A 25,876-nucleotide genomic window follows, 5' to 3' on the forward strand; every position below is an offset into this window, starting at 1 on the left:
GGTGGCTCAGTTGATTTAGCATCTGCCTTTGGCTCAGGTTATGATCCCAGGGTCCTGAGACGGAGCCCCGCATCAGGGTCCCTGCTCAATGGGCAGTCTGCTTCTCCCTCTGCCCCTCCCCCCAACCTTGTGCTCTCTCACGCACATGCTTGCTTGCTCTTAAATAAAATCTTTAAAAATGATAATAATAATAATAAAGACATCTGGGGCATTTGGGTGGTTCAGATGATCATAAGCATCTGCCCTCAGTTCAGGTCACGATCCCAGTGTCCTGGGATTGAGTCTTGCGTCAGGCTTCCTGCTCAGCGGCAAGTCTGCTTCTCCTTCTCCCTCTGCCCCCCGACCCTGCTCCTGCTGTCTATAGCATGCTCTCTCAAATAAATAAAATCTTTAATAATAATAATAATAATAATAATAAAGATATTTAACAAAGGAACAAACTGCCTTACGACTAAGGATAATCAAGGAATGCTTAATCTTTTGTCAGAGATGCTACAGAAGAAATTTTGTGCCATGTGAAAGTTAAGACTAGGTTCCTTTGACAAATTCTGACCTTTCTCATATTAAGCAGTAATTTCCATTCCCCCTCCTCCCAGCCCCTGGTGACTTCTCTACTACTTTCTGCCTCTATGAATTTGCCTATTCAAGATATTTTATGTAAGTGTAATTATACAATACTTGTCCTTTTGTGTCTGGCTTTTTTCATTTACCATGTTTTCAAGGTTTTCCCGTCTTATACCATGTATCAGAACTTTTTTTTTTCTTGTCTTGTCTTTAAGTATTAGGCTCCATGCCCAACATGGGGCTTGAAAACACAACCCTGAGATCAAGAATCACATGCCCTACTGACTGAGCCAGCCAGGCACCCCAAAACTTCTTTTCTTTGTATGACCAATAATCCATTGTATGTATATACTACATTTTATCTATTCATCTATTGATGGACACTTGGGTTGTTTCCACCTTTTCTCTATTATAAATAATGCTGCTGCTATTACCACCTTTCTCCCTCCCTCCCTCTCTCTCTCTCTCTCTCTCTATATATATATATATATATAATTTTTCACAAAGCTGGTATTAAACCACTGGCATCTCAGTCCAGTGTTTTTCACTCAACTCCTCCTATTCATTCAAATCTCACAACTTTGCTAACCACCAAGCAGCAGGAAAGACAAATTTCCCTGTCATCTTTGCCTTCCAAATTGTGGGAATTCATCTAGTAGAGAGAACCTAAGTTGCATCCACACTTGACAGAAAGTAGTTCAGGAAATGCACTGTGTTTCATCACTTGCAAGATGTTAAAGTATTTAAAAAAGTAAAAATTGGGGATCCCTGGGTGGCGCAGCGGTTTGGCGCCTGCCTTTGGCCCAGGGCGCGATCCTGGAGACCCGGGATCGAATCCCACGTCGGGCTCCCGGTGCATGGAGCCTGCTTCTCCCTCTGCCTGTGTCTCTGCGCCTCTCTCTCTCTCTCTCTGTGACTGTCATAAATAAATAAAAATTAAAAAAAAAAAAAAAAAGTAAAAATTGGGTGCAGGGGGATCCCTGGGTGGCTCGGTGGTTTAGCGCCTGCCTTTGGCCCAGGGCGTGGTCCTGGAGTCCCTGGATCGAGTCCCACATCGGGCTCCTGGCATTGAGCCTGCTTCTCTCTCTGCCTCCCTCCCTCCCTCCCTCTCTCTCTCTCTCTCTCTCTCTCTCTCTCTCTCTCTATTATGAATAAATAAAATCTTAAAAAAAATAAAATAAAGTAAAATAAAAATTGGGTGCATTTATTTTACAGTCAATAGCATATCATGGTTAACCGGCAATATTTTATTTTAGAAATACAAAATAATGGTGAGGGATCCCTGGGTGGCGCAGCAGTTTGGTGCCTGCCTTTGGCCCAGGGCGCGATCCTGGAGACCCGGGATTGAATCCCACATCGGGCTCCCGGTGCATGGAGCCTGCTTCTCCCTCTGCCTGTGTCTCTGCCTCTCTCTCTCTCTCTCTCTGTATGACTATCGTAAATAAATAAATTAATTAAAAAAAAAGATTCAAAATAATGGTGAATCTTAGAATTTGTGCCATCGTAAAATTAACAAAAAATGTTAATTTTAGTTTTCTAATTAAAAAACTCTAAAAGCTTTCTAAATAGGGGCACCTGACTGGCTCGGTCAGTGAAACATGGAACTTTTGATCTCAGGGCTGTAGGTCTGAGCCCCATGTTGGGTGTAGAGATTACTTAAAAATAAAATCTTAGAGGTGCCTGGGTGCTCAGCTGGTTGGGACACTGACTCTTGATTGTGGCTCAGGTCATGATCTCAGAGTTGTGAGATCGAGCCCTCAGTTGGGATCCACTCTGTGCATAGTCCACTTGAGATTTCTCTCTCTCCCTCTGCCCCCCCATCATGCTTTTTCTCTATAAAATAAATAAAATCTTTAAAATAAAATAAATCTCTAAAAGACACCCTCTAAATAAAAACATGTTCTCCTCTTATCTTCTAAAAGCTGTTATTTTTTGCATTTCATATCCAGGCATTTAATGTACCCAGAATTTGTGATCATTTTGACATTAAAGTTCCAATTAATTTTTCCAGCACCATTTATTGAAAGGGGCATTCTTTTCTCACTAATTACTGACATATTTGTCATATATTAAGTAACCTGTATCTGTCATTCATCAAGTAACCTATAGTTATAGATTTTCTTCTGTTTTGTTTCACTGGTCTATCACTAGACTACTCATGACAGTGTCTTAATTACTATACTTTATAATAAGTCTCAATAACTGGTAAAATAAATCCTCCCATACTGTCCTCTTTGAGAGCATCTGAGCTACTTTGGCCCTTTATTGATTTTCCAGAGAATTTTAGAATCCGTTTTAGTTTCACCTGAACAACAAAACAAAACAAACAAAAAACAAAACCAACCAACCAAAATAAAATGCCTTGATTGGAATTATATTAAACATATAACTCCATTTGGAGAATAATGCCTTAGAATATGGAGTCTATCAATCCATGTACATGGTATTTTGCCCCACTAGGTCTTCTCTGATTTATTTCAATAGGCTCTTTACTCTTCATTCAATCTAGCACCTCAGATCTTTATCTGGAATCTCTCCACCTAAAGTACATCCTTCATAATTTCCTTTAGAAAGGTTTGATGGAGTTTGTTAAACTTTTACCTTCATCTTTGAGGAATATTTTTGCTAAGTAAGTATATATCGGCAATTATTTTGAAAATATGTATACTTTTCTGTTGAGAAGTTAGTTAGTTGTCAGTCCATAGCTCCTCCTTTAAAAGACCTCTTTTTTTTCTCAGGCTGCTTTTAAGATTTTTTTCTTTGTATTTGGGTTTATGCCATTTCACTGATTTGTCTGGGCACAGATTTTTTTACTTATACTATTAGAAATTCATTGAGCTTCCTAAATCTATCAACTGGTTTCTCATCAGAACTAGAAAATTTTCAGCCAGAAAAATCACTTCAAATACTACCTCTGTATCATTCTCTTTCCTGTCTTTATGAAGCTTTGATTAAATATGTTAGATCTCACTCTTTCTCATCATGCAACCTCTCTTCAATATTTTCCATTGTTTTGACTCTCAGTAGTGCAGTTGGGAAAAGTTTCTCCTGCCTTATCTTCCAGGTAACTAATTCTTTTTCAGTTAGAAATAATCTGCTCAATCTTTCCCTTAGGTATACTAGGCGTTTCATTTCTGCATTTTCTATTTGGATTTTTCAAGTCTACTAAGTAAGTTTATAACAGTTATATAGTGTCTTGTTCTCTGCTTGTCTTCAAATTTGTGTTTCATTCTTTAAACATAACACATAGCAATTGTTTTAAACCCATCTTATATTTGAGAATTTTTTTGGATCTGTTTCTTATTCACAGTGCCATTTCCATGCGTGTTATTATGTTTTTCTTTTTTTTATGTTTTTCTTTTTAAAAAACTTATTTTGAGGTATATGTACATAAACCAAACTATAGTTATATGTCATTTACATCCCAATAACAAAAACTAAGCAAATCTTATAGTACTTGAATTTTATATACATATATCATGTAATTTTAACTTGTGTTTTTTCACTATACTTGGTTACTTGTGACAGTGTAATGATTACTGTCCTTGAAAAATTATTAGTGACAATCCCCTTCAAGATGAAGGGCCTTTCTCCAAATAATTTGCCTTTCCTTCTAAAAGGCTTTGTGAGTACTACCAGTCTAAAACCAGGAACTATGACAAATGGTTTGAGGGTCCCTAGACTACCCAGGCAAGACAAATCTAAGCTGCTAATCAGTGTGAAAGCTAAAACTGTGTTCACAACTTGAAGGATTTTTCTTAATTTCCCTTTTCTTCCCTTGCTCCAAATCTATAATCCCCTACATATGAGAGTAGGTAGACAGTTTAGTTCTGTTTCATTCTTAACCTAATGATGGAGTCCTTGGAATATCATCTTAAAACAGAGTCATTCTCCTTTTTGACTCACTTTGGACAAACTGTAGGCTTTGACTCTCTTCATCCTATGAAGTACACCAAAACCAAAGCCTAAATCTAAACAGATTGGCAACTACTCTTAAACCAAAAGCTACTTCATCCTCTACTTATTGCTCCAAGTCCTGTCTTTTTCCTAGAATTTGGCCTCGCAGCTGTCTACTTACTACCTCTTCAGTTCTTTAATTTCTTTAAAATATTTTAAAATAATGTTTCCAAGACCTTTAGTTGTTTTCATCAAAATGGTTAATCTGAAATAACCCAACCTGCCATTACTGAAAACAGAAATCCATTTCCCCTTTTTGTGACAACTATTTTGTAACACCTCCTTTACTATCCTAAAATTAAATTCAGAGTTAGCCTGCCTAAATGAAAATTTAAAGTCAGTAACACGGGCGGCCCAGTGGCGCAGCGGTTTAGCGCCTCCTGCAGCCCAGGGTGTGATCCTGGAGACCAGAGATCGAGTCCCACATCGGGCTCCCTGCATGGAGCTTGCTTCTCCTCTCCCTGTGTCTCTGCCTCTCTCTGTGTGTGTGTGTGTCTCTCATGAATAGATAAATAAAATCTTTTAAAAAAAATAAAGTCAGTAACACCCTAACTGTACTTTCAATCATATGAAATAAATTAGCAATAAAATATTTTTTCAAAATGTGCAGGCAATGTACTTTCAATCATATGAAATAAATTAGCAATAAAATATTTTTTCAAAATGTGCAGGCAATATTAAAACAAACATAATAAGGGTATCAGATGCTTATATCTACATGGAGAATCACTACAACTGTAGTGGTCACAACTATAGACTGAGAGGCAAAATATCTGAGTCACCCAATAGTGTGCAAGGGGCCCTGCCATCAATTATGTGATTTTCTAAAGTGATGAAGAACTCCTGATAAAGTTCTGATAAAATTTTTAATATTCTTCCAAAATATGTGATCATTAAATTCCTATTACTTTTTGTGTATATTAAAACAATGCCTCATATCTAAAACAAAGTTAGTTTCTAAGCTCAGATCATTACCACTTTTTTCACCCACAAAGTCCTACATATCACTCTGTCATGTGGTTATTCAAGCAATTCTTAAATGTACAGACTGTCCTGAACACTGAGAGAGATATAGGACTTCCCCGGTCCTTGCTCATTAAAGGCTAATGCTGCCCTCTTCCCCTATATTCTTAACAACCAAAATACACTGACCTCTGGGGAAGAACTGACCACAGGCAGACCACTGTCTGTAGAAGTCACAGAGATGCATGATCCAGTTCCCCCTTCATGGAAGGAGGGACAGCTATGAGGACAGTCAACAGACAGCTTCCAAATTTTACCTCCTTCAAAGTCCACCTGAACTGCAGCCCACATCCAGTGACCAAGCAAGGAGGGGTACAAAGGCTCAGCAAGCTGGCTCAATTCCCTCTGACAGGCAATCCTCACTCCAGAGTTCTAATTGTGATCACACTAATAGGCAAAGGTTTTGTGAGGCATGCATCACAATCCAACTTCATCCTGTGTCCAATCCAATATCTTGCCTCTTTCTTTCATAGGTGTTGATTTCTAATAAATATCGTGCACTGCAAACTGTCTCAGTATCTACCATCAAACCCAAGCTTCAACAATGACATAGTACATCTTCCTGCTAAGTCTTTCTCTAAATATTTTTGGTTGTTTGACCTTTTCCCACCTTGAATCTACTCTACAAACCCTTACCAATTCAATTATCCTTAAACACTACTTTTATCATTTATTTTAAACCACTTTCACCCCACTGCATATAATATAAAGTTAAATTTTTTTCAGTGTAGGTGCATCTGGGTGGCTGAGTCAGTTAAGTGTGCCTTCAGCTCAGGTCATGACCTCAGTGTCCTGGGATCAATCAACGCATCGGGCTCCCAGTTCAGCAGGGATCCTGCTTCTCCCTCTCCCTGTCTTCTCCCCCCAACCTCATGCTCTCTCACTCCACTCATAAATAAATATATTTTAAAAATTAAAAAATAAATTCAGTCTACAACTATTATCTAAAGTGCAATCCTGGGCAACCCAGGTGGCTCAGCAGTTTAGCGCCGCCTTCAGCCCAGGGCATGATCCTGGAGACCCAGGATCAAGTCCCACATTAGGCTCCCTGCATGGAGCCTGCTTCTCCCTCTGCCTGTGTCTCTGTGTCTCTGCCTCTCTCTCTCTCTCTCTCTCATGAATAAATAAAATATTTTTTAATTAAAAAATAAAAAAATAATAAACATAAAGTACAATCCTGTCTAACATAGCCAAGTTTTATTTCAGACAAGTCACTCAACTATAAATATGAAAATTCTGTTCCTTAAACAAAACTACCATATGTATTACTAACTTCAGTTCTTTGTAAAGTCTATGCCCACTACCTATTACATCTCTTTTCCTTCCTTCTGTCAAGGTTAAACATTAATTTCCATCAAGTCCTCATTAGCTCATAATAACATTCCATTTCTGAACTCCTCCATCATCCACTCTGGCACTTACTCACATACTGCCATGGATGTCTTGCTTCCTACATCAAGAGTATCATCTTTTAGGGATGCCTGGGTGGCTCAGTCGATTAGCATCCGGCTCAGGTCATGATCTCATGGGTTGTGGGATCAAGGCCCATGCTGGGCTTCACATTCAGTAGGTAGTCTGTTTGAGATTCCCTCCTCCCCATCCCCACATACTAAATAAACAAACAAATTTAAAAAAACATAGTGTTATCTTTTAGAAGCCTTTTTTCCTTTCATATGAAATCTCAAGCACAATTTCAATATAGTTATTTATGAAATGTATCTACTTTGGTTGAAGCAGAAATTGCCTCCCTATCCTCCAGGGCCCACTGAGTCTCTTCCTTGCTACTCACAACCCTCAGAAATTCCTTGAGGTAACCTCACAGCTTTTCCAGCTTTTCCAGGCTGAGAGAGAAAAAAAAAAACAGCAGCAAAAACCCTAGCTTTATAGTACTAAAGAACTTATCACTGCATAAATCGACGTAATCTGAAAACAAACCACAAAGCTACGGTTAAGAACAGAAGTAGAGGGATCCCTGGGTGGCACACCGGTTTAGCGCCTGCCTTTGGCCCAGAGCACAATCCTGGAGGCCCAGGATCGAATCCCACGTCGGGCTCCCGGTACAGTGGAGCCTGCTTCTCCCTCTGCCTGTGTCTCTGCCTCTCTCTCTCTCTGTGACTATCATAAATAAATAAAAATTATTAAAAAAAAAAAAAAAGAACAGAAGTAGAGGAGTAAACTGCCAGATTCTAGATGAGTGATAACTATTTGGGCTACGACTACTAAGAAAGAACATAGTAATTTAAGTAGCAGTAAGTACTGCTAAGCAATAAAAAATAAGTATGAATTCCACATAAGCCTTGACTTTAAAAAGCTCTAGAGTGGCACTGATCAAAGTAGCCAATAGCCACACAATTTAAAATTTAAAATATTTAAATTATTTAAACTTAATCAGATATATTTTAAAATCCAACTCTTCAGTCCTATACATATTTTAAGTGCATAGGAGGTATCCGCGGATATACTAGACAGCACAGAACATTTCAATCATGACAGAAATTTTGACTGAGTGACATTGGTCTAAAGGGCATGGACAGATACCAATAAAAACTATAATACAGTTAAATGATACCAACTATATGAGATACCATTAAAGCACAAAGTAGACGCACCTTACTAGGCCTCAGAAAGAGGTTAAAGAAGGCTTCCTGCAATAAGTGAGCTAAGCCTGAAAGGTTTAGATAGGGTGAGGACAGGGGAAGGAATTTATATTTTGGGGAGCAGGAAAAGCCTGAGCAAAAGACAAGTCAGACTTGGAGAGTGTTTGAAAGAAAGTAACAGGACAGCAAGTGCCTCACGGTAGTTTAAAAATTAAACTGCAATGAAGATGCTATTCTATATAGAAAAATATTCAATATGATTTCAACAATCAAAAAGGGATCCCTGGGTGGCTCAGCAGTTTAGCGCCTGCCTTCAGCCCAGGGCATGATCTTGGGAGTCCCAGGATCAAGTCCTGCTCTGGGCTCCCTGCATGGAGCCTGCTTCTCCCTCTGCCTGTGTCTCTGCCTCAATCTCTCTCTGTCTCTCTCATGAATAAATAAAATCTTAAAAAAAAAAAAAAGAAAGAAAGAATCAAAGAATTGTTTTTGAAAAGAAAAATTAGTAATCAGACCTCTCCAAATTTACCTTAAATTTATGGTATGATAACGGCAGGTACTTCATGAAGAAGTAATAATTCATGTTCTATTTCCCAACATTCCATGTCTGTGAGTCAAAATGAGAATGACTCATACGAATAAATAAATTGTCTTGGCAGTTATTAATAAAATTACATTTAACTTAGATCTGAAGCCCTGCATCAAAAAGTGAGAAGTCAAGTCACAAAATACTGTCTGGATAACTGGTAAAATAACTTAATATTATCAGTTTTACTATTTGTCCCTAGTTCATTCACTCATGTACTCCCCAACAACTTCAAGACCTTCACCTCTCTCCTTAATGCAATTATCCCCAAAACTCTGTCAGCTGATAACCTCAAGTCTTAATGAAGCAATCGGAAGAGAACACACACAGACTCGTAACATCACATCTACCCACCTATCAACATTTGTGTCTACACAGTCTGCCTTACCAACTGTTATCATAAAATATCCATACTCCTATTGAGTCTATCCTTCCACTGTACACTAAATCCCTTTCCCTCTTTCCTCTTTAGAGAAATTACTCCAGCAATATCCCTCTCATCCTTGCCCTTCCCTTCTTCCTCCAGAAACCATTAATGTTTTACTCTCTAAGGATTCATTTCTATCACTATATGCTCTTATATTTTTTATCACTAAAAAAATTCCATGACCCAACTTCCCTCACTGGCTATTTATTGCTCCATTTCTCTGTTCCCGTTTCTAGGAAAATTCTTCACTATCTTCACTTCCCCTTCTATTCTCCCTTAAAATCACTCAATCAGAATATCTCCCCTGGAACCTCATTTCAAGGCTTTATTCTTGTGTAGATCACAATACCCCTACTTTGTTAACTCCAATGATGAATTCTTAGTCAGTATTTTACTACCTCCTATCTTACTGGTTGCTCCTTCTCAGGCTCTTCCTCTTTTTTCCAACCTTGGCTCTCTTTTTTTCCTATCTATGTTCATTCCCTTGATAACCACATCAATTTCACAGCTTCATTTTTTTTTAAGATTTCATTTATTTATTCATGAAAGACACACAGAGAGGCAGAGACACAGGCAGAGGGAGAAGCAGGGTCCGTGCAGGAAGCCCAATGTAGGACTCGATCTCAGGACTCCGGGATCACACCCTGAGCCAAAGGCAGACACTCAACCACTAAGCCACCAAGGTGTCCCAATTTCACAGCTTTAAATACCATCCAAATTCCAAATTTGGAGTTGGCTAACTACTATAACTGTTATAAACAAATATACTCAAGAGGCATAAGGACTCAAATACAATGAAAGTTTATTTCTTATCCATCTAATAATACTAGGTTGTTGAACAGGTTAGCAAGGTGGTCTTTATCCATGGCAGTGTTCAGAAACTTAGGCTAATTGCCAATCTACCATTTACAACATAGGGCTTCCAACTTACCCTTGGGATTATCACAGTTCAACCAACTAGAAGGGAAAAACAGGAAGGAAGCTGTTTGTATGGACCAGACCTAGAATTAGTGTATATCACATGTGTTCATATTACATTAGCCAGAACTTAATCATATGACCACACCTAAATACTAAGAAGTATCTAAGTATATACTCAAGAAGAAAGGAAGACAGATATGGCAACAGTTCTCTGTCACTAGGCTTTGCTCCAAACTCCAGACTCATAATAGCTTATTCAACATCTTTAACATCTAATAGGTATTTCAAACTTAACATACCCCAAACTGAATTCTTAATCTGTGCCCTCTTCTTTCCTCTTGACACCTCTCTTTCTTGCACATCTTGAATTTAATCTATCAACAAATCCTGTTGGCTCTACTTTAAAAACATCCAGAATCTCATCATTTCTCAATACTTCCACTGCTTCTGATCTGGTCTAAACCATTGTCTAGATAATTCCAAAAGCCTCCTCCCTGGTTACCCTACACCTACCCTAACCCCTTTACAGTCTATTCTCTACATAATAATTAGAACATTTCTGTTAAAAAGTAACTCATGTGACTCCATTCTGACTTCTCAAACTCTGAATGGCTACCCATTTCACTTAAAGCAAAAGTCAATGGCCTTTGGTCATGCTTCCCATTCCTACCCCCAACAACTCTCAGATTTCACCTCCTATTACTCGCCTCCCCTCTTTAAACCACTGCAGCAATTTTGACCTCCTTGCTGTTTCTCAAATAGGCAAGGCACATTCCTGACTCAGAACCTGTGAATTTGGTTCTTCTGCCTGAAATGCCTTTTCTTTACCTCCTAAAATCTTTGCTCAATACCAACCTTCTCAACTAAAGCCCTATTCAAATCTCTGTATTTTAAATTGCAAATCGTGTCCTGTTCTTTCATTTCCATAGTATTTGTTACTTTCAAACATACTATATATAATTTTTGTGTCTGCCCATCCCCCACTACATACACATACTTCCACCAGCACATAATTGAGATTTTTTTTTTTAAAAAAAGATTTTATTTATTTGTCTATTCATGAGAGACAGAGAGAGAAGGCAGAGACATGGGCAGAGGGAGAAGCAGGCTCCTCGCAGGGAGCCCGATGTGGGACTCAATCTCAGAACTCTGGGATCACATCCTGAACCAGGTGTCCCTAACTGGGATCTTGTTTTGTTTCCAAACGTATTCCTAACCACCTAGAGTACTACTTGGTATACTGTAGGCACTCAAATATTTATTGAATACTTGAATACCTTTTGGCCTACAAAATGACTTAATACAAAAGTCATCAATGTAGTTTTAGAAGGATGACAAGGAAAATGGTGGAACATACCTTTAAAAATATCAAAACACAAGTCTTCATGCTTACCATTTTTCCTATAAAGCCACGAGACAGTCTCTGTACTATCATACTAATACATTTTACCTCTTTCCCATGAAATGCTTAGCAAAAGTATCAATGTTGGCACTTTGTGTTTAAACCACTCAGTAGTGGTTTAAAGATAATACTGAATGTAATCAACATTCCAACAGTTCTATCAACAGCCAATCAACATTCAAGCAGTCCTACCAAACAGTCTACCAACAATCTAATATTAAGAACTGCAGAGGGACGCCTGGGTGAAAAAAAAAAAAAAAAAAAAGAGAGGTGAAGGATCCTATGGGCCCCAATGAAAAAGGCAGAAATATGACCAACAGCCATCATATACTTTATCCTTAGTAAAAACAATTTATTGATGACTCTAAGATTAATAAAATTACTAATTCTGTAAGATCACACAACAGGACATAGGTGTCAAATGGAAGAAATTTTATAATGAAGATGGAGAATAACATAGTATAAACTAGCATCTTCCACGAGCTGACATTTTCAGTTACTATGGTAAATAAACATCTTAATATATTCACTTTCACCCCTAAGTATCTTGATTATAATATTTTTGCAATATGGTAAAAAGGACATTATTGACTTTTTGTGCAACCTACCGAAACATTCCCTTCATTTTTTTTTTTTTTGAAGATTTATTTATTCATAAGAGACACAGAGAGAGCGAGGAAGAGACAAAGACAGAGGGAGAAGCAGGCTCTTCATAGGGAGCCCACTGTGGGACTCAATCCCAGATCCTGGGATTACACCCCAAACTGAAGGCAGATGCTCAATCGCGGAGCCGCCCACGTGTCCCCCCTTCATTTCTTATAAAAAAATTTTGAATGAAACAAGTTTTCTTTATCTGCCATTTCTCATGAACCTAACCCAAATAATTCAAGGTAAGTGTGCGCTAATTATATACAGCAGTGAGTCTTAAACTTTTTAGGGGTAGAAAACACCTTTGAGATTAAGAAAATTAGGGACCTTTTCCTTCCAAAAGTACAGTTAACACAAGAAATTCAAAAAACAAATTTTAAAGTTCTAAAAATCCTAAGAATTGGATCTACCCAATTTTAAGACTTAACTATAGAGTTACAGTAATCATGATAGTGTGGTACTAAGCAAAGAAGAGACACATAGGTCAATAAAACAGACTACAAAACTCACATAATCAATTAACTTCAATAAAGGTGCCAAGGTAACTTGGCAGGTAGAATAGTTTCTTGGGCAGCCCGGGCGGCTCAGCGATTTAGCGCCGCCTTCAGCCCAGGGCGTGATCCTGGAGGCTCCCCGCATGGAGCCTGCTTCTCCCTCTGCCTGTATCTCTCTATCCCTCATGAATAAATAAATAAAATCTTAAAAAAAAAAAAAAGAAAGAAAGAAAGAAAGAAAGAAAGAAAGAAAGAAAGAAAGAAAGAAAGAAAGAAAGAAAGAAAGAAAGAAAGAAAGAAAGAAAAAAGTTTCTTCAACACCTATGAAACTGGATACCCATATGAAAAAGAATGAACTTCAACCACTACCTCACAACATATACAAAAATTAACTTCAAACGGATCACAGACCTAAAAGTAACAGCTAAAATCATAACATTTCTAGCATAAAAACATGGGAGAAAATTTATGATCTTAGGTTACATAAAGATTTACTGAATAAGACAAAAAGCAAGAAATTTATAAGAAATGATCAATTGGACTTCATCAAAAATAAAACTTCTACTCTTCAAAAGACAATGAAGAAAACAAAAAAGACAAGTCACAGACTGGGAGGCACGTGCAAAACACATATCTGATATAAATGACTTATATCCAGAATATAAATATGGCACTCTTACAACTCTACAAGAAGATAAATTCTGAATAAAAAGTTTTTTTTCTTAGAGAGAGAGAGGTAGAGACATAGGGAGAGGAAGAAGCAGGTTCCCTCTGGGGAGCCTGACATGAGACTCAATCCCAGGACCCCAGGATCACTACCTGAGCTGAAGGCAGATACTCAACCACTGAGTCATCTAGGTGCCCTTGAATAAAAATATTTAAATGAGAATTTTCTTTTCACCAAAGAAAATAAATCTATAGTAAATAAGGATATAAAACATGTCCGACATTGGTCATTAGAAAAATACAAATCAAAACCACAATAATCAACTACTACTTATCTACTAGAACAGTTAGAACTAAGGAGGAGGACAATACCAAATGCTAACAAGGGTAGAGAATAAATGGAACACTCATTCACTGTGGGTAACAATACAAAATGGTATTGCTGGTTTTGCATTTTTTTAATTCCAGTGTAGTTAACATGCACTGATATATTAGTTTCAAGCATACAATGGAGTGATTCAACAATTTCAAATATTACTTAGTGCTCATCAAGATAAGTGGACTCTTAATTCCCTTCACCTATTTCACCCATCACTCTACTCACCTCCTCTATGGTAACCATGTTTGTTATCTACAGTTAAGAGTCTGGTTTTTCGGGGATCCCTGGGTAGCTCAGCAGTTTAGTGCCTGCCTTTGGCCTGGGGCATGATCCTGGAGACCCAGGATCGAGTCCCACATCAGGCTCCTTGCATGGAGCCTGCTTCTCCCTCTGCCTGTGTCTCTGCCTCTCTGTCTTTGTGTCTCTCATGAATAAATAAATAAAACCTTAAAAAAAAAAAAAGAGTATGGTTTTTGGTTTGTCTTTTTCCTTTGTTCATTTGTTTTATTTCTTAAATACAACACATGAGTGGAATCATATGGTATTTGTCTTTCTCTGATTAACTTCAATTATCGTTATACCCCCTAAATCCATCCATGTTGTTGCAAATGGCAAGATTTCATTCTTTCTTACGGCTGACTAATATTCCTATATATGCACATATAAACAAATATACACATATATACACTTCTTCATTCATCAGTCAATGGATATTTAGGCTGCTACCATAGCTTGCCTATTTATTGTAAATAATGTTGCAATAAACAAAAGGGTGCATCTATCCCTTCAAATTAGTGTTTCTATATTCTTTGGGTAAATACCCAGTAGTGTGATTAGTGGATCATAGGGTAGTTCTATTTTTATTTTTTGGGAGGAACCTCCATAATGTCTTCCACCAGCAGCTACACCAGTTTGCATTCCCACAGTGTATGAGGGTTCCTTTTACTCCACATCCTCGCTAACACTTGTTTCTTAGGTTTTTGATTTTAGCCATTCTGACAGGTGTGATGTGATATACCTCATTGTGCTTTTGATTTGCATTTCCCTGATGATGAGTTGATGTTAGGCATCTTTTCATGTGTCTGCTGGCCATCTCTAGGTCATCTGCTGAGATATGTTTGTTCATATCCTCTGACCATTTTTTTTAAAGATTTTATTTATTTATTCATGAGACACACAGAGACAAAGAGAGAGAGGCAGAGACACAGACAGAGGGAGAAGCAGGATCCAAGCACCGAGCCCGATGTGGGACTCGATCCCGGGCCTCCAGGATCACACCCTGGGCTGAAGACAGCGCTAAACCGCTGAGCTACCTGGGCTGCCCATGTCTGCCCATTTTTTAATTGGATTGGCAATTTCTTATAAAGTTAAATAAATACTTACCACACAACCCATCAATCCAATTCTAGGTCCTTACTCAGAGAAATGAAAGCTAATATCCATACAAAAACCTAAACTGGAAAGTTTATAGCAATCTTTATTATAATTGCTGAAAAGTAAAAAACAAAACAAAACAAAAAAAAAAAAACCCTACTATCCATTAACTGATAACTATATAAATAAATAGGGATGCAGGGCAGCCTTTTTTTTTTTTTTAAACCACCACTGAGATCTCATTTATTGCCACAGATGCACAAAATAAATAACCAAACGTCACAAAACGTGTTTAATATGGGCCCATTTATACATATGTGGAAAGATGTGAAGCTATACACAAGGATGAGTTTGGGGGTCTGGGCCATTCCCAGGTGGAGGAAAGGAGTGGTAGCACCATTTGTTCCTTACTATGAGCATGTGCAGGGGGAGCCCTAACAAGGTCCCAAAGTGGAAAAGATAGGAAAATGCACAGGAAGCAGTCACCATGGAGTAGGGCTGGCCTATCCCCTCCTAGAAGACACAAGCCAGGCCAGAAGCTGGAGCCCTAGAGCTGTGGAGGGGGACCAGGCCCATATGGAGACGAGGCGAGGTGGAGGCCGGGAGTAAACTGCTGCGGGTACCCATCCTGTCTACCTCGTGGCCAGGGCTGGTGTGCTGGGTAGGGATCAGGTGGGAAGGAGGGTGGGGACAGGTGGATGTGCTCCCGGGAGGAAGGGGGGCTCCCTGGCGCAGGAGGAAGCCTCCCCGTGGTGGGGTGATGGGGTGGTGGGGTGGACTCAGCCTTCGGCTGGCACAATGCGGAGTGTGGCGTGGGCATGGCGGGTGGAGAGCAGCGAGAAAACGCGCTCCCCCAGGGGGCCCGAACCCTGGAAGGGGAAGAGTAGGTCTAGGGAGTGGCCGTCATAGAAGGCTACGCGGCCCGCTCCCAGTCAGCGCGCGCGCGCGCGCGGATGCCGCGGCAGGGGCCCGGCACCACCCAGTGGGGTGGGATCAGGGGCGGTGAGGGCCCACAGGCGGCCCTCAGAGTGGCTCAATATGCAGAAACTAATTGCTGATACACACAACATGGGTGAATCTCAAAAACATCAAAATTAATGAAAGAAGCCAAATACATAAACCCCATACTGTACAATTTCGTTCATGTAACCTGGAAAAGGTAAAACTAGAGATCAGGCCAGTGTCTGCCAGGAACTGAGGGTCAGAATGCAGAAGAATTAGGAACTTCTTGAGATGACGGAAATGTTTTGGGTCTTGATTGTGGCAGTCATTGCAGGACTATGTACATTTGTCAAAGCTCATCAAACTGTACAGTTGAAATGGTACATTACAGTATATGTAAATTATAACCAAATAAACCTGATTTTTCTCAAAAAGCAATTATTAACTTTATAGATCTCTAACCCGCACCTTAATTTCAAAACTTACAATGATATAATCAGTCTCCCTTAGACCAGAAGTCCGAAAACTGTCCCACAGACTAAATGTAGGCCATCATCTATTTTAAAACAGCCCATAAGACTAGTTTTTACATTTCTAAATGATCGAAAAAAATCAAGAGTATCTCACAACACATGAAAATTACATGAAATTCAAATTTCAGTGTCCGTGAGTTTTACTGGAACACACTCAGGCTCATTTGCTTAGTCTATCAGCTGCTTTTGTGCTACAACACCAACACCACTCAACTCTGTTGAGTTATTTTTACAGAGACAAAATAGGCCCATGGTGCCTAAAATTTTACTATTTGACCCTTTACAAAAAAAAGTTTGCTGACCACGGTCTTAGACACATGTTAAAATTTTCTACATAGATTATTACAATTAAAAAGATTCATACCAGTACATATCTTTCATAAGAGGAGCTGTACAATTTTCACAGCCATAAAACCCTTTTCTTTGCAAGGAAACCAACATGTAAAGCAGATAAATGAAGAACTTCAAGAATTAAGGTGTAAGGGGACTAAATAGAGCCTTTAAGTAACCTCTGAAGGCGGTCCTTGAAACCCTCCAAACAATGTTTTCCAAAATGCTTGTTGCAACCAATTGGTCATCAATCTAGTAAACTGATTTATAAGCAGTATTTAAAAAGAGAATGAAAAGTACAGAAAAACAGAGTATCAAATCACTGTTTTTCTCATTAAATAGCTAAGTACCAATGTACCAGATACTGTTGCAAAGGGTAAAGATTTAAAAAAAAAATGTACAAAACAGACAAAAACTGTTTATCCTAGGTATGTATTAGGGTAAATTAAAATTTGAATTTCTTACAGTGATTTTTTTTTTGATTGTCCTAGAGCTCTACAGTAATTTGAAAACTACCATCCTATGGTACATTTGTCCCAAAAGTGCTGTCAATAACTGCAGCCACATTACAAGAATGAAAATGATGTTTCATTTGATGTTACAGAGCTTCCAGAAGACATAAAGTTAATTGAGTTCAGAGCAATTTTTATATTCTATATTGAGGGCATTCCCAAGACCCAGAAAGGAATGTAATGTTAACGGAGATATGGCATCAATTTCCCTCTCTATGCATGGTCTTGATACAGGAAGAAACAAGACTAATAGTTTTTTAAGCCCAAGAGAAAACATGGAAACCAAAATAATCTCAGAGGGTAGAAAAAAATAATTGCTTAATGTTAGGGTGTAGGCTGTATTAAGAGTTTCTTCTACCATGCTAATTATGTATGATAGTAAATTAGGTTGGTATCCAAAAGAAACTAAAAAATAAAGACTACCTCCCAGAACACGTCAATGCCTCCAGCAAATATTTAACAAAAGACTGGAACAAATGAGACTATCTTTTTGGTTCTTATATTGTGTTATCTATAACATTATGACTATAAAGGCGCTGCTTAACTTGAAAAAACAGAAAAGCTCCTAAACAGGCTCACCTATTTTGAATTCAGTTCTCTACTATTGCTGATCCTCATCTCACAGAAAAACCAACGTAGGAGAAATAAAGAACAGAACACGTAAAGGACTCAATTCAACTTCTGAAGAAGAAAAAAATCCTGTAAGAGCTACTGACAAGAAAGGCTTATTGTAATGACAACTTGAGGCAGAAATATAGGAAGCATAGCAACATACAGCATTTCCTAAAACAAGGTGATTGTGACACAAAATGTTCACTAAGCACTCAGCTAAATTAATATCAAGATGCCTAAGAAAACAAAATGCATTTTGCAATTCTTAAAGAGAAAATAACTTTATGATTGGGAAAAAGAAAGAAAACTAAGCAGCTGCCTCATTCTTCAACATGTAGGCATCAGGTCTTAGACAATGCTAAAAAACAATGTAGCCTGCTCCTTTCCTTTCTTCTCCACCATTCACAAAACATAGGTTTCCAGTTGTTATAAGAGTTTCCTATTCATCCTTTATCAGGAAAGCAAGGGACAGGGAATTGAGAAAAGTCAAACTTCTGTAGCCTGTTATCCAAATACAATTTTTCTGGCCTATTATCCAGATAAGATTAAATCAAGTTTGCTCTTAGGTTTACTATATTCAAAGATTCAAGCATCCAGTACCAACATTCTTTTCTTATCTGTTTACTGATAAATGATTCCTTTAACAGCCAGCATATGTATGTGACTGATATCAGATAAATAAAAGTGAGTGGATGCCTAAAGGAGGGAGGGGTACAGAAGGAATATATACAAAGAGACCACTAGAAATACTGAAAACAGCTATTTCAAAGTTATGCCTAACAGGCATGTTTTGTCTACCTTCAAAAATACCTAGACAAATATTAGCAGCAATACAAGAACTATACAAGCACACAGTACCCTAACAGGACTACCTCTTTTTAGGAGTATGAGGTAATTCAACCTGGTTTCACATGGCTCACACAGATGTGTTTTAATACAGTGGGCCACACTGAATCCATCCCAGAATATTGCTTAGTCAATGCATTATTATAATTACACAACTTAGGCTGGTGATAGATCTTGAAAACAATATAATTTTAATTGTAATGCAATTGTAAGAAGTTCTTTCTACAGAAACACAGCAGAAGAATAAATAAATATCACACCCTGGTATAACACATTTTTTTTAAATAAATGTATTTATTATACCATATGGTCATGTTATCCCATATTATACCATATGGTCACGGAAAGAAACATTGGGGAAATATAAATGGCCAGAAGTAAAGGTTTAACGCCAAAAATATAAGCGCATTCATTTCATAATATATAACAAGTTCCTGTCCTTTACCAGAATATCCTATTTTGACGTCTATAAAGTAATACTTACAAATACAGGACGTGAAATTTGTTCAATTCCCAACACAATTTAAAAACTAAAATCTACTTCTATGTTCAAGATGTTTGATAACAAGCAATAAAAAAAAATCTCTAATATCCAAGAAAAACGATTAGTTTTTAAAAAAAAAAAATCACAGTACTACCTAATGATATGTAAAATATTTTGCTCTATTAAGTTTAAAAATATTATAAAATCACAATACATTGTATATACAAACATTAAAAAAGTTTTGGATACACACCAAAATGTTTATACTAATTATATCCTAGTGGCAAAACTACAGATTTTTTTTTTCCTTTTTTGTACTTATAGCTTTCTAATTTTTCAATAATGAATGTGCTTTCCCTCTATAGTCGGAAATTTTAATGCAGCTCAAATTTCCCTCTGAGAAACTTTAAAAACAAAAACAAAAAACTCTGTTTTACTGTCAGGCAAGGGAATTCTTTAGAATAAAATGTATCATTTTACACAAGTAGAATTTTTCGTTTCTTTCCATGCGCTTGGCAATTATACCTCTTGAAGTACACATAAGGAAGACAGTTAAAAGACCAGTACATATTAGCTTCCACTGAATTAACGATATTAACTTCAAATTTTAAATTATTTTTGGAGGAATTTATTCTGCCATCTCTAACACTAATATCTATATTCAAAAGAGACTCACTCTTAATCATTTATTCCCCACCTCCCCCATGCAAATACCTTTATTATCAGCTCCTACAAGAAATAATAGAGGGAAAACTACTCATCACTAAACATTAAAACCTGAGTGGAGGAGGCAGTGCAAAACACTTCTAATTAAATTTAGTTAGGAGTGTCCTCGTAGTTTCAGGAGACACCAATATGCTTTCCAATGATTGGCAATTCAAACTTAAATTCGTTAGGTAGTGGTTCTCAAGCATTGTTACATGAGATCTGCTGTGGAAATGTGCCAAATACTGACACTGACAGAAGAGCTCTCACCTACTGAATCAGAATCTTCAGAGGGTTGAACTCAAACAATTTGGCCCTTTCGAATAAGATAGGGGAGATTGGACTCAACAAAAGATTATCATTGCAAACTGTCCTACTAAGTCTTAAAGTTCTCTTTTTAAAAAAATATTATGATTTTTTTAAGATTATTTATTTATTTATTTATTTATTTATTTATTTATTTATTTATTTATTTGTTCATGAGAGACAGGCAGAGACACAGGCAGAGGGAGAAGCAGGCTCCATGCAGGGAGCCTGACACTGGACTCGATCCCGGGTCTCCAGGATCATGCCCCTGGGCGGAAGGCAGGCGCTCAACTGCTGAGCCACCCAGGGATCCCCAGTCTTATTAAAGTTTTCAATGTAAATAATGTTATAATCAGAGAATTACAAGTTCACGATCCATACCAATTAATTTATCCCCTCTTCTACTCTGTAATAGTCTTCAAAGTTACAATTCAACAAAACCACAGGGATACTACAGAGTAAAGCAAGCCTAGAGACACCTGTGCCTGGTAAGACAAAGGCATATCCTATTCATGGAAAAAATAGACAGCAGATGTGACCCCTAGTATTTATCCATCAAAAACAATGTATCCTAAAAATAAATTTCCATGTCAACGGAACAAAGCTGTTTATAAATAAGAAGGAATGTGGAGGTGTGGGGAAGACAAGAGGAAGCTTCAGCAAGTTAAGAACCAAAGGCCAGGAAACAAGACCAAATGAATGGTAACTGGGGACAAGGAAATCAGAATAAACTAGGAAATGGAAGAAGGAAAGGGCTCTAACCTTAGAATCCAAGAAGTTGCGGAAGATGAACAGATGTTAGAGGAAAACTCATCTGAACAGAAATGCAAACTAAAAATTAAATGGAAAGTCATGCAAGTCAAGAAAGAAGATATTAGAATGTTAGATCAAATGATGGTATAGAACACATCATGGGCGTAGATGGAAATGACATAAGAGGCTGAAAAATAATTGTTACTGTGAACTGATACTAGAGCAAGCATATGGGGTGAATTTCCAAAGTAAAGATGATGAAGCAGGAAAAGGAGCATTGCACAGACAGAAGAAAGAATGAGACGTTGAGAATTGGGAAACCAAATGCAGGCAGTAAGAAGGAAAGAGAACTTTGAGCAAAGTCAACAGAATGTCACATTAATCAATCACAAAGCATAGTTATCATACCAAATATCATCTCATTACTTGCAAAGTATAATCAAGTGTTTTGTTTCATAAGGTACAACGCCAAATACTAAATGGAATAAATTTTCCTTAAAAACCGGATGTAAATAATTTAACATGGTGGTAAGAGGCCGAATAATGCAAAAAACAGGCTGAGAGAAGCAGAAGCCAAAGGGGGGGGGGAGTGAAAGGTAAAAACTGGGACAAAAAGGAGGACAACAGAAAGAAATCAATCAAATCTATTTAAAAACGGGCAGAAAAAAAAATAAAGAGGTGTGAATGCACAATGGAAGAGTAACCAAAAAGTGCCAAAGAGTGCAAGGGAAACCTGATGGAATCCTGACAGCTCCGGAGTTCAGAAAGTAAGGAAGGAGGTCCAAAGCGCCCAGACGAATTGGTGAAGATAACAAGGTAACAATGTTATTAGGGAGCAGCAGAATGATCCAGACGGCCTAAAGAGGACTAGGTAAGAGAAGTGCAAAAATGGTCTCGGGTAGAAACTGAGGCTTAGAAAGCTGGCAGGTCCGACAATCGGCCAAAGAACGGGAGCGGCAGATGGATGGGAACAGGATTGGGGGGGGGGGGGGTTTGGGGGGGGGGGCGATGGTTCACCACTCAGCGACAGAGCATCAGACAGAAGAACTGGGGGACCCGACACCGGGATGGGAAGGAGGACGCAAACAGCGGTATTTAAGGCTGAAAAAAAAAAAGTAAAGGTTACATCAAAAGCATCTGCTGGGTAAAACAGGTTGAAGAGAAATCCTCAAACAAGTAGAAAAGTGGAGGGAAGGGCAGCGGCCTGAAAAGGGGGGGTCGGGGGGGGGGACAGTGGCGGGGAACGATGCGCCCCAGCATCCCCAGGGCCATGCAGGCAGCAATCACAGCAGCCACTCGGGCTGGGGTCTAACCTGCATCCATTCCCCTGGATGCCGCCACCCTCCTCTCCCCCCCCCCGCACTACCACCCCCCAAATAATGAAAACGCCGAAGCGAGGAGAGCCTGGCTACCCTTCAGGCGGCCGTGACCTTCTCGGACCAACCCTGAGTCTCGCCCCCTGCTGCTAAGCCTCCCGCCCGGCCGACGCCGCCCGAATCCCCCCAGCGGGGCGCGCGTCCGGGAAACCCCCCTGGGCCGCCGTGTGTGTTTACGTAGCGAGGAGCCGCATGACGGAGAGGGACGAGGCGGGGATGCCCAGCTCCCACCCCGCAGTCCCCGAAGATGGGGGTGGCTGACGGCAGCAGGGCCCCCACCGCCACCTCCTTCCCACCACCACCCGCCTCCCCCGTCCCAAAAAAAAAAAAAAAAAAACCAAAAAACAACAAAAAACAAAAACCCACCCCAGCCAGCCGAGCCCAGAGCCCCCGCGGGGCGCGGGGCGCGCCGGCACTCACCTCCTCGGGAATGGCAGGGTCCGCAGCCGAAGAGGCCGCGGCGCCGGCGCCGGCCTCGGGCTCCATGTCCCCGTTGAACAGAGCCTGGCCCTGCTCCGCGCCGCCGCCGCCGCCGCCGCCGCTCAGCGCCGCCATCTTATAACCGAGCGCCGGGGCCCGAGCGACCGCTGCTGGGCGGGGAGGGGGAAGGGAGGCGGAGGGCGGGGGGGTGGGGAGGCGGAGGCGGAGGGCGGGGGGCGGCGGGGAGGGCCGGCCGGGGCGGCGCCGGCGGCGGGAGGGCGCCTGGGCCACCTCAGGAACCGGCCCGCGGCCCCCGGCGCAGCCGAGCCTGAGGGGACTGGGGGAAGGACGCTAGGCGGGAGGGGGGGGGGCGGGGGAAGGGGGCGGAGACGACTACGAGTCGCCGCGGCAACGGCGTCACCCGCGTGTCACGGCCGTGACGTCACCCGGGTGCGTGACGTCATCCGAGGAGCGCCCTCGCGCCGTCGTCAGGGGAGGGTTCCTTCCCGGGCCCGCGTGCCCGCCCTCGCGCGCGCACGTTTCCTCCGCTCCGCGGTTGCCATGGCTGCGATTTCCGACTCGGTTCTTCTTGTGTCCTAAACGTGCCCTGGAACGTGGGGTTTTACTAGAAGAGCACGGGCGGTGCTGTTCGAGGAGACGCTGGAATCCTAGAGGGAGGAAGACGGGGAAGCCCCGTGCTACCTGCGTGTGTCCCAGGACGGCGAGTGTCTCGCGGTGTCGTAAAAATAAGACTTGAAGCCCCAAGGTGGGAACAGTCCAGCCCAACCTGATAGAAATCTATTCAGGGGCAGCTAAAATAACCAGAATGGTTTTTGCATCCGTCTCGTTGACGAGCCCGGCCTGTGGAAGTCTAAAAAAGCTTCTCCCCATCGTTGAGGAAGAAAACCTTTAAGTTTTTCCTTCTCCAGATGCAGTCAACAAATGCAAATGGGAGACTTTCCCACACGCGAGGGCCTGCACGAGGCAACAGCATTCTAGACATCTGATGCGTCAAAACCTTGATTTTTTTTTATTTTCTTTTTTTTTATCTCTTTTTTTAAAGATTTTATTTATTTATTCATGAGAGACACAGAAAGAGAGAGAGGCAGAGACACAGGCAGAGGGAGAAGCAGGCTCCATGCACCGGGAGCCCGACGTGGGACTCGATCCCGGGTCCTCCAGGATCGCGCCCCGGGCCAAAGGCAGGCGCTAAACCGCTGCGGCCACCAAGGGATCCCTTTTTTTTTTATTTTCAAGATAACTTCAAAACCTCTTAAGTGCTTAATTAAACAGAACAGAATGTTCCAAGGCGTTATCTGTGCAAACTAGGCATGGAAACAAAGAGGAGAGTTGGATTCCCTTAGTGAGGCCCAATTACAGAACGAAATTAAGGAAACCCAGTGCATTATTAAAAAATGCATTTATCTTGAAACGGGAATATTCAGGGAGGAAAAAAAAATGTAAGGAACGGAGAAAAAGGAGTGAGAAACATAGTGGAAGCTACTGTGGGTTCCTGGTGGTGGAGAGTTCTAATCACCAGAGTAACCTAAACGTCAAGTCATGAGAAGCTTTGAGTGAACTACAGTTTTTTACTGCCCACGAGGAGGGAATTCACCAGTTATCTCCTTACAGTATTCACCGTGATTAAAGAAATGGAAGGTGCACTACTGACTTCTGAGGCGGGATGTCTGCATATTGAGTCACTATGAGTCCAGGAGCTGATCCTTACTCTAGGGGTAAGGTGTTGTGCGTGAGGCTGCTTGATTATTCAGAATACTCCTATTCCTCTTCTTTTTTTTTTTTTTGTTTTTTTATTTTTTTTTGTTTTTTATTTATTTATGATAGGCACACAGAGAGGGAGAGAGAGGCAGAGACACAGGCAGAGGGAGAAGCAGGCTCCATACACCGGGAGCCCGACGTGGGATTCGATCCCGGGTCTCCAGGATCGCGCCCTGGGCCAAAGGCAGGCGCCAAACCGCTGCGCCACCCAGGGATCCCCTCCTATTCCTCTTCAATGAAAAATGGGAAGTACCGTCTTTCAAGTAGGCATGGTAGTTTTCTTAGCTTCATTGTACTTTCTCTTCCAAGTAGAAAAGTCTTCCTTGAACTAAATTTAAATCAAACTTGTAAATCAGTCAATCAATCAATCAATCAATCAATCAAAAGTGGTTTGGCAAAAGTAAATGAAAATTATCATAAGGGATAATGTCATCAAGCTATATTAGTCTGAAGCACCCTTCTATACTGTAAGGACATACTTTCGAAGTGACTAAAATAGCACCATTAGCCAATCATGGCACCGTTTACCCTTGATTTTATTAAACACACACACACACACACACACACACACACACAACTTGCAGCACTTTTTTCCTTTAACAGTCCTATTTGGTTTTTTTAAAAAATCAGACCCTAAAAAAATTATATCATTATGCTATTTCTTCCTAACACTCAAAGTTCTGACATTTGTTTTCTTTGGTTCCATTATAAATTATAGCCTTCTTTATCAGCAGCAATCTGTAAATCATATCTTACATAGTTATTTCTCCACAGGTTGATCTCATCCATTTAATATTGATTCTTGTTAGCTTCTATTCACTCAATATTTTCTGACCTTGTCTTTAAATTCTGGATATATCTTGCTTGATTTCCCTAGGCTATTCTAAAGCCCCCATAGGATCCAGATGGGAAAATATACAAAGAGCATAAACTTTGGGATACAAAGATCAGAATCAGCATGCCACATCTTGGCTGTATAATCTGAAAGAAGGTAAGTTTTGAATCCCTGTCTGTTGCTATTTTAATCTGTAAAAGGAAGGTGGTAATAATGCTAGCCCTACCTGCCTAACTGCTTTATTGTAAGGATCACATAGATTTTCCCTTAAAAAAAAAAAAATGAAGTACCTTCTCAGTCAGTTCAGACAAGGCAGAGCAGAGATGGCTGTCTCTGCTCCATGATGTCTGGAACCCTCAGCTGAGAAGGCTCAGTGCCTGGAGGTGTCCCAATGGGTGGGGACTGGAA

At 40.1% G+C, this 25,876-nt stretch overlaps 1 protein-coding gene and 1 long non-coding RNA gene across 9 annotated transcripts in view; one reads left to right on the top strand and one right to left on the bottom strand.

The window, feature by feature from the left end:
• The window catches only part of BRAF (B-Raf proto-oncogene, serine/threonine kinase), a 175,907-nt gene extending 152,853 nt beyond the window's left edge, over window positions 1–23,054 (bottom strand). For all 6 annotated transcript variants that reach the window (XM_055334940.1, XM_055334939.1, XM_055334944.1 and 3 more), the window contains exon 1: window positions 22,855–23,054. In XM_055334940.1, the coding sequence (XP_055190915.1) occupies window positions 22,855–22,989 (135 nt within the window). In that variant the 5' untranslated portion in view covers window positions 22,990–23,054. The remainder of the gene's footprint in view (window positions 1–22,854) is intronic.
• A 1,332-nt stretch (window positions 23,055–24,386) lies between these two features.
• The window catches only part of LOC129515850 (uncharacterized), a 28,946-nt gene continuing 27,456 nt past the window's right edge, over window positions 24,387–25,876 (top strand). For all 3 annotated transcript variants that reach the window (XR_008665663.1, XR_008665664.1, XR_008665662.1), the window contains exons 1-2: window positions 24,387–24,590; window positions 25,511–25,624. This is a non-coding gene — a long non-coding RNA (uncharacterized LOC129515850). The remainder of the gene's footprint in view (window positions 24,591–25,510; window positions 25,625–25,876) is intronic.

The sequence above is a fragment of the Nyctereutes procyonoides genome, unplaced genomic scaffold (assembly GCF_905146905.1).
Source record: "Nyctereutes procyonoides isolate TBG_1078 unplaced genomic scaffold, NYPRO_anot_genome, whole genome shotgun sequence".
Classification (NCBI taxonomy): Eukaryota; Metazoa; Chordata; class Mammalia; order Carnivora; family Canidae; genus Nyctereutes; species Nyctereutes procyonoides.